The sequence below is a fragment of the Tachysurus vachellii genome, chromosome 18, assembly GCF_030014155.1.
Source record: "Tachysurus vachellii isolate PV-2020 chromosome 18, HZAU_Pvac_v1, whole genome shotgun sequence".
Taxonomy (NCBI): Eukaryota; Metazoa; Chordata; class Actinopteri; order Siluriformes; family Bagridae; genus Tachysurus; species Tachysurus vachellii.
Window position 1 is genome coordinate 1,521,588 of NC_083477.1, and position 10,000 is coordinate 1,531,587.

Consider the following 10,000-nt stretch of genomic DNA (forward strand, 5'->3'; position numbering starts at 1 on the left):
CTCTCTCTCTCTCTCTCTCTCTATCTCTCTCTCTCTCCCTCTCTCTCTCTCTGTCTCTCTCTCTCTCTCTCTCTCTCTCTCTCTGTCTCTCTCTCTCTCTCTCTCTCTCTCTCTCTCTCTCTCTCTCTCTCTGTCTCTCTCTTCCTCTCTCTCTCTCTCTCTCTCTCTCTCTCTCTCTCTCTCTCTCTCTCTCTCTCTCTGTCTCTCTCTCTCTCTCTCTCTCTCTGTCTCTCTATCTCTCTCTCTCTCTCTCTCTCTCTCTCTCTCTCTCTCTCTCTCTCTCTCTCTCTCTCTCTCTCTCTCTCTCTCTCTCTCTCTCTCTCTCTCTCTCTCATTATTGAGTAATACCCAGCCACCCACTGACTCTTACTAACACCGTAGCGTGCGGTTAGGCTTCTGTCTACTGCCGTTAACTGGAGCATGTTGGCACTAGCCTGCATTAGCCTTTGTGTGAGGTTAGCCTCCAGCTATTACTCATTACCTGTCTATAATCGCAGTCATAATAACGTTTGTTGTTACTGATGTTTGACAAAAAAACTACACAAACGGCTATGTTTACACACTGTCTAATAATAGGTAAATAATTAAATAGATTAGAAGGAATTTAGAAAAACATCCAGCTTTAAACCTAAATCACAGCACAGAACATTTCTGAAAGCTAGTCTGAGTGAAATTAGATCGAAATAATAGAGGAAACTTTTATAGGATTTAGAGTCTCATGCTCACATAAAACGTAGCATTTCTGTGTCATTTTAATAATTCTGAGCTTTCTTCTCATCATCTGAGGTAAATGTTAACAACCTAAACATTTTTGTCTCATTGTACATTACAGCGTTTATACGATCAGCTAGTTCACTCGTTAGCTTGAGAAACTAGCTAGCTTTAATTCTGCATCCGTTTCTCAGTCGCTTAGAAACATCTACAATATACTTTTACATTTACATCATTTATCGGACTCCCTTACAGAGCGACTTACATTAACTCATTTTATACAACTGAGCAGTTGAGGGTTAAGGGCCTTTCTCAGGGGCCCAGCAGTGGCCCTGGGAATTGAACTCACCACTAGGCTACCACATGCCCTGCTTATTTTTGTTGGATATTTAAAGCTTAAATCTTGTGAGGAAACATTTAATTTAGTCATATTTAAAAGATGTTAAAGTTTGTATTGAATCTTGTATTTTAAAGGAGTTTTTCGTTTATTGGTTTATTATTAATGTTATCTGGGAAAAGTTTTATTTAAACAATGAACTGTTCTTATTCACTTATTTGTTTAAAGTTATTAATGACTCTCTCTCTATCTCTCTCTCTCTCTCTCTCTCTCTCTCTCTGTCTGTTTCTGTCTGTCTGTTTAGGCTCTGTGTCAGAGAGAAGATATGGAGGAGAGAATTACGACTCTAGAACGCAGGTAAAGTGTGTGTGCTTGTGTGGGTGTGTGTGTTTGTGTGTGTTCGTGTGTGTGTTTTTTTGTTTGTGTGTGTTTGTGTGTGTATGTGTGTGTGTTTGTGTGTGTGTTTGTCTGTGTGTTTGTGTGTGTGTATGTGTGTGTGTTTGTCTGTGTGTGTGTGTTTTCTTTACACAGATCATTTTTGCCGATTATTAAACATTTAAAAGTTAAAGAGCATCATGTAGCTCTTATATCTTTAGAGTTATTGTTACTGTTGTATCACAGTGGTGTTAAACTCGTCTCACTACAGCCGCCATAATCATAAAAATATTTCTACGGAAGACGTTGGAAAAATTCCAGCTGTATTTTTACTTAAAAGTGTAAAGAAGTAGATGTAGATTTAGACCATGTGACGTGCGAGTCGCTGTGTACGAGCTGTTACTATGGAAACGATGATGTACCAGATCAGTCACATTAATATAAACTAAAAAAAAAAACACACCGATTCTGACCAATCAGACTGCAGCGTTCAGACAGTGAAACCCTCAGCTGGCTGCTCATAAAAATGTAAACTAATCACCAGTTAGTAGTAACTTCAGCTCCTGGTGACAGTCGAGATTCATGAGCGTGATGTTGCCCTGCAGGTACCTGAGCGCACAGCGGGAGGCGACGTCTCTCCACGACATCAAAGACAAGCTGGAGAACGAACTGGCCAGTAAAGAGTCTCTCTACAGACAGGTACACACTCTGTCTCCTGATTTGTGTTTGTTTGTTTGTTTGTTTGTTTGTTTGTTTGTTTGTTTTAGAGTCTGCTGTGGATTGAAGCACTTTATAGTTCACTCCTTATGTGTCATTATCAACCATGGCAGTGCATTGTGGGTATTCTGACAGAGCTCTGTGTAGCTAGTGAGTGAGGAACAGCAGCTCCAGTCAGGTTTGGAGTTAAATAACTTCCTGTGCTGCGTTTCCTCAAATCAAACCTTTCTAATTTAATACAAAAAACTAAGTCTTCAAGTCATCAGTAACATTTCTCTGAATTAGACGAGTTTAAAACCAATAATTGATTAAATGCAATAATTATCGCTAAATAATCGTGTGTTTTTTCACTCGGTATGTACTTGTGCTATTTTTGCGTCACTTATCGTTAAAAAAAAAAGTGTAAATAAATAAATAAATAAATAAATAAATATATCTCACCTTGTGTGTTATTTACGAAAGTGTGTAGAGACAAAATTCCTGTGAGTTTGTTTGGGATTGTTTACTGTTTTAGTTAATATTATACTGTAAGAATTAAGGAGTCAAGTGAGCCTTTCTCATCTGCCCCCCCCCCCCTGCTCTCTCTCTCTCTCTCTCTCTCTCTCTCTCTCTCTCTCTGTGTCTCTCCCCATCATTCTTCTCTCTGCACAGAGTGAGGAGAAGAACAGACAGCTGCAGGAACGTCTGGATGACGCGAAGCAGAAGCTCCAGCAGACGCTGCAGAGAGCAGAGACGCTGCCCGAGATTGAGGCTCAGCTCGCACAGAGAGTGGCTGCTCTCAACAAGGTATCACACACACACAAACACACACACACACACACACACACACACACACACACACACACACACACACACAGACAGAGTGGAAAATCCCTACAGTCTTAATTAACACTATTTTCCCACTTTATCCCAAAAGTTTTGGATCCTCAATCTTAGGTTTGCGTTTACGTCGCTGTGGAGCTTCAGGATCCGTGTTGTTAAGACGTAGCGTCTCAGTCTGTTGCTTTCTCTGTCTGCCGCTGTCTCTGTTTGTTGCTGTCTCAGTCTGTCACTGTCTAGGTCTGTCACTGTCTCTGTCTGTCGCTGTCTCTGTCTGTCGCTGTCTGTCACTGTCTGTCTGTCGCTGTCTCTGTCTGTCACTGTCTCTGTCTGTCGCTGTCTCTGTCTGTCACTGTCTCTGTCTGTCACTGTCTCTGTCTGTCACTGTCTGTCTGTCGCTGTCTCTGTCTGTCACTGTCTCTGTCTGTCACTGTCTCTGTCTGTCACTGTCTCTGTCTGTCACTGTCTCTGTCGGTCGCTGTCTCTGTCTGTCGCTGTCTCTGTCTGTCGCTGTCTCTGTCTGTCACTGTCTCTGTCTGTCACTGTCTCTGTCTGTCGCTGTCTCTCTGTCACTGTCTCTCTGTCACTGTCTCTGTCTGTCACTGTCTCACACAAATATTTTCTTTACTCTAAATATATATCTTCTATATATCTTCCTCATGTTAGACAGACTCACTGATGTGATTTAGAGCGCAGGCTTTGAATAATTAATTAATTAATTGAATAATGGAGGTGGTGGAGCTCATGATTAACACAGTCATCATCCCGACAGGTCACATGATCACAGCAGGTTAAAGACAAACCCTGAACACATGGAAGCTGGAAAGACTAGAATTAACAAGCAGCAAACATCCAGCAAATAAACATAACGTTTTTTTCTTAAGTGATGAAATAAATAAACAAGTCCTCAGAGTGCAGAAGTGTTTAAGGGTTTAGGACACAGTGGGGTTTGGCGGAGAAATCCGTCTCGGATGACGGGAATCACTTCCTTCCTGAAAGTGGAAATTCTAAATAAAGGTCAATCTGCGGTCCTGTCTTCTGTTCCGGTCCAAACAAGACGTTTTAAACAAGATGTTCTCAGGCATCATCGGTCATCAAGGCAGGATACACCCTTGACGGAGTGCCAACCCATCACAGGGCACACACACACACTCTCATTCACTCACACAATCACACACTACGGACAATTTTCCAGAGATGCCAATCAACCTACCATGCATGTCTTTGGACCGGGGGAGGAAACCGGAGTACCCGGAGGAAACCCCCGAGGCACGGGGAGAACATGCAAACTCCACACACACAAGGTGGAGGCGGAAATCGAACCCCCAACCCTGGAGGTGTGAGGAGAACGTGCTAACCACTAAGCCACCGTGTCCCCTTACAGGAATCAAATATTACAAAAAGAAGTGAAATATCAATTAGAGCAAGAAAAGAAACAGAAGATTCCAGAAAGGTTCTGCATCTTTACGGTTCCCTGAAACGGACTGCAAAACACATCACTGCTGTGTGACTTAAAATGAAGCTTAATGATGTTTACTGGAGCGAGTTTGATTTTAGCCTCGTAGCAGAATAAAAGAAACGAGTGGAAAAGCCATCTGTTCTTTCACCCGCCACCAAGGACGACATGCGGAGCTCATCAAAGCAGCGCACCGAGTTTACTGGAGTATAGACACCGTTCACCTCGACTGTGACTGACGTCTAGTGAACCGTCTGAAATTTTAATAAAGGAATTTCTGTAATTCAGGTTTGGTTAAAACCTCACTGACAGGAAAAGACTAAAACACTAATAGAGACAAAATAAAGAAGAAAGTATTCTTCTTTTTCCCCAGAGACCAGAAACTGGACTTGACTGAACATCTTCCTCGTGTCTCGCTCCACGGTGGTGTTAATATGAAGCTCATATGAAAGTAAACACTGTAGAGTTTCATCACTATTTCTGTTTTTCTCTACAACACTACAGGTGATAGATTCATAGAAAAGATCCAGGAAACGGTTCTTTTCTTCTACACACATGTGTGTATCTTCAGAGTAAAGACACACACACACACACACTTACAAACACAGACACTCACACAAACACACACACATGTGGACAGACACTCACACAAACACACACACACACAAACACACAAACGCAGACAGACACTCTCACACACACACACACACAGACACTTACACATGCAGACAGGCACTCACACAAACACACACACACACACACACACACAGACACTTACACATGCAGACAGACACTCACACAAACACACACACACACAGACACTTACACATGCAGACAGACACTCACACAAACACACACACAGACACTTACACATGCAGACAGGCACTCACACAAACACACACACATGCAGACAGACACTCACACACACACACACACACACACACACACACACACAGACACTTACACATGCAGACAGGCACTCACACAAACACACACAGACACACACACAGACACTTACACATGCAGACAGACACTCACACAAACACACACACACAGACACTTACACATGCAGACAGGCACTCACACAAACACACACACATGCAGACAGACACTCACACACACACACACACACACACACACACACACACAGACACTTACACATGCAGACAGGCACTCACACAAACACACACAGACACACACACAGACACTTACACATGCAGACAGACACTCACACAAACACACACACACAGACACTTACACATGCAGACAGGCACTCACACAAACACACACACATGCAGACAGACACTCTCACACACACACACACACACAGACACTTACACATGCAGACAGACACTCACACAAACACACACACACAGACACTTACACATGCAGACAGGCACTCACACAAACATACACACATGCAGACAGACACTCACACACACACAGACACTTACACATGCAGACAGGCACTCACACAAACACACACACACACAGACACACACACACAGACACTTACACATGCAGACAGACACTCACACAAACACACACACACAGACACTTACACATGCAGACAGGCACTCACACAAACACACACACACACACACACACACACACACAGACAGACACTTACACATGCAGACAGGCACTCACACAAACACACACACATGCAGACAGACACACACACATACACACAAACGCAGACAGACACTCACACAATCACACACACACACAGACACTTACACATGCAGACAGACTCACACACACACACATATTCATAGAAATGATCCAGGAAACAGTAATTTTTCTCCACACAGATGTTTGTATGTTCAGAGTAAACGTTGATATCAAACCCATTTCTGCTCTCTGAGAAGCTCCGAGTGTTTGTTCATCTAAAAAGCAGCTCAGATTTCTCTTCAACACTAAAATTCAGTGTAAGATCATCAACAGAGGGACAAACACACGTCTAAAACACACTGAAAGAACAACAGATTTATTTTAGATCAGACTCACAGACACGACATTCTTCAGACACAAACGTCTTTATAGTGTAAAAAGAGTTAGATATCAGAGACGTCACTCAAACATAATGAAACTTTCCATAAAGTCTGATGAAATAACAGATTCCTTCAAATACCTTCGAATAAAGTTGAAACCAAACAATGTGAGAGTTTAACAGCCATAGAGATAAAGCCAGGTCTCGTTCCCCTGCACAGAGTCACGACCGACTCGTACGCTACAGGATGAACAAACATGATGTAATGTTTCAGAGAGATTCAGACTTTTTGTGCTGCACCGTCACCGTACGACAAATTCACACACAAACAGAACTGAGATTTGCTCAATTCCATGTAAATGTAATACATTTATATTATTTATATTTTATTATATTTTTATTATTCAGTTTCCTGCTTGCTCCTTTAGATCCTTGTGGTTTTCTTCATGTCATGTCCTCTATGTCGTGTTATAAACTGTGTATAAGGAGGTCATAAAGAAGGAAGTAAGGAAGCAGTAGATCCTTCTGCCGTTCCAAAGGGAACGTGGTACGAAGCCGAGCACGTAAATACATCTAACATCTTAGATTAACATCTAAACATCACATCACATGGTGTGGATTACTCTCGTTTCCCATGGTAACCGAAAAGGCCACGCCCTCACTGACACGACAGACTCATCACCACATGGAAGTGAAATTTTCTGCTGTAATATTACTTTCACGGAATTTCTACACAAATGAATTGTCTGCTTTTTTTTTTTCACTTTCTCTCGTCCGTCACGCTTCGCCTCTTTCTCTCCGTCCTTCTGTCACAGGCTGAGGAACGCCATGGCAACTTCGAGGAGCGACTGCGACAGATGGAGGCACAACTGGAGGAGAAGAACCAGGAGCTGCAGAGAGTGAGTCACGATTTATTTCTCTTTTTACATCATCTCTCTCTCTCTCTCTCTCTCTTTCTCTCTCTCTCTTTCTCTCTCTCTCTCACGATCTGTTGTTTCGTTTGGTGCTGAAGTTTAACACTTGACGCTCTAATGACGAATAACTGGCGATTTCATGCATTATGTTTCTGAAGAACACACTCTGGAGTTGGAGAACATGTGGAATAATTGTGCTGGGTGTCAGAAAGGTGCTGAAAAAAAAAGTTCTTATTAAAAAGTGAAATGAAGTGTGAAGAAGGGAAGTGCTGAGGAGGAGCTGTCAGAGCGTCTGGGACAAAAATATCAGATCATTTTTAGCCTTGTGTTTCCACACCAGCGAAGAGCAACACGAGAATCTCATCTCAGGCCAGACGGATAGCTACAGTGTCACATGACCAAGGGGAGGGGAAGAGATGGTCAATCAGTCAAGTAACGAGTGTTTCTGACCCAAACACTGTTCTGTACACAAACTCACATTAATGTGTTCTTTATTTAAATCACATCAATTTACTGGGTAGTGTAAGTGTGTAGTGTGTAGTGTAAGTGTGTAGTGTGTAGTGTAAGTGTGTAGTGTGTAGTGTAAGTGTGTAGTGTGTAGTGTTAGTGTAAGTGTAGCGTGTAGTGTTAGTGTGTAGTGATAGTGTGTAGTATGTAGTGTTAGTGTAAGTGTGTAGTGTTAGTGTGTAGTGTAAGTGTGTAGTGTGTAGTGTTAGTGTGTAGTGTTAGTGTAAGTGTAGCATGTAGTTTGAGTGTGTAGTGTTAGTGTGTAGTGTAAGTGTGTAGTGTGTAGTGTTAGTGTAAGTGTAGCGTGTAGTGTAAGTGTGTAGTGTGTAGTGGTAGTGTGTAGTGTAAGTGTGTAGTGTGTAGTGTAAGTGTGTAGTGTGTAGTGGTAGTGAGTAGTGTAAGTGTGTAGTGTGTAGTGTTAGTGTGTAGTGTTAGTGTGTAGTAATAGTGTGTAGTGGTAGTGTGTAGTGTGTAGTGTTAGTGTGTAGTGTTAGTGTGTAGTGTAAGTGTGTAGTGTATGTTTGTAGTGTAAGTGTAAGTATGTAGTGCATAGTGTTAGTGTGTAGTGCATAGTGTTGGTGTTGGTGTGTAATGTTAGTGTATAGCATGTAGTGTTAGTGTGTAGTATGTAGTGTTAGTGTTAGTGTGTAGTGTGTAGGGTGTAGTGTTAGTGTAAGTGTGTAGTGTTAGTGTAAGTGTGTAGTGTTAGTGTAAGTGTAGCGTGTAGTGTGTAGTGTGTAGTGTTTAGTGTTAGTGTAAGTGTTCGTGTGTAGTGTTAGTGTGTAGTGTTAGTGTAAGTGTGTAGTGTGTAGTGTTAGTGTGGAGTGATAGTGTAAGTATGTAGTGTGTAGTGTTAGTGTGTAGTGTTAGTGTGTAGTATGTAGTGTTAGTGTGTAGTATGTAGTGTTAGTGTGTAGTGCATAGTGTGCAGTGCATAGTGTTGGTGTTGATGTGTAATGTTAGTGTATAGTGTGTAGTATGTAGTGTTAGTGTAAGAGTGTAGTGTGTAGTGTTAGGGTGTAGTGTGTAGTGTTAGTGTAAGTGTAGTGTTAGTGTGTAGTGTGTAGTGTTAGTGTGTAGTGTGTGGTGTTAGTGTGTAGTATGTAGTGTTAGTATGTAGTGTTAGTGTGTAGTGTTAGTGTGTAGTGTTAGTGTGTAGTGTGTAGTGTTAGTGTGTAGTGTTAGTGTGTAGTGTGTAGTGTTAGTATGTAGTGTTAGTGTGTAGTGTTAGTGTGTAGTATGTAGTGTTAGTGTGTAGTATGTAGTGTTAGTGTGTAGTATGTAGTGTTAGTGTTAGTGTGTAGTATGTAGTGTTAGTGTGTAGTATGTAGTGTTAGTGTGTAGTATGTAGTGTTAGTGTTAGTGTGTAGTATGTAGTGTTAGTGTTAGTGTGTAGTATGTAGTGTTAGTGTGTAGTATGTAGTGTTAGTGTGTAGTATGTAGTGTTAGTGTTAGTGTGTAGTATGTAGTGTTAGTGTGTAGTATGTAGTGTTAGTGTGTAGTATGTAGTGTTAGTGTTAGTGTGTAGTATGTAGTGTTAGTGTGTAGTGTTAGTGTTAGTGTGTAGTATGTAGTGTTAGTGTTAGTGTGTAGTATGTAGTGTTAGTGTGTAGTATGTAGTGTTAGTGTGTAGTATGTAGTGTTAGTGTTAGTGTGTAGTATGTAGTGTTAGTGTGTAGTATGTAGTGTTAGTGTGTAGTATGTAGTGTTAGTGTTAGTGTGTAGTATGTAGTGTTAGTGTTAGTGTGTAGTATGTAGTGTTAGTGTGTAGTGTTAGTGTTAGTGTGTAGTATGTAGTGTTAGTGTTAGTGTGTAGTATGTAGTGTTAGTGTTAGTGTGTAGTATGTAGTGTTAGTGTGTAGTATGTAGTGTTAGTGTTAGTGTGTAGTATGTAGTGTTGGTGTGTAGTATGTAGTGTTAGTGTTAGTGTGTAGTATGTAGTGTTAGTGTGTAGTGTTAGTGTTAGTGTGTAGTATGTAGTGTTAGTGTTAGTGTGTAGTATGTAGTGTTAGTGTTAGTGTGTAGTATGTAGTGTTAGTGTGTAGTATGTAGTGTTAGTGTGTAGTATGTAGTGTTAGTGTTAGTGTGTAGTATGTAGTGTTAGTGTGTAGTGTTAGTGTTAGTGTGTAGTATGTAGTGTTAGTGTTAGTGTGTAGTATGTAGTGTTAGTG

General features: G+C 41.3%; 1 protein-coding gene across 1 annotated transcript in view; it reads left to right on the forward strand.

The window, feature by feature from the left end:
- Positions 1–10,000, forward strand: part of ppfia3 (PTPRF interacting protein alpha 3) — a 46,198-nt gene that overhangs the window by 19,952 nt on the left and 16,246 nt on the right. Inside the window, exons 9-12 of the mRNA XM_060891859.1 lie at positions 1,353–1,405; positions 2,029–2,122; positions 2,792–2,926; positions 7,224–7,307. Of these exons, the coding sequence (XP_060747842.1) occupies positions 1,353–1,405; positions 2,029–2,122; positions 2,792–2,926; positions 7,224–7,307 (366 nt within the window). The remainder of the gene's footprint in view (positions 1–1,352; positions 1,406–2,028; positions 2,123–2,791; positions 2,927–7,223; positions 7,308–10,000) is intronic.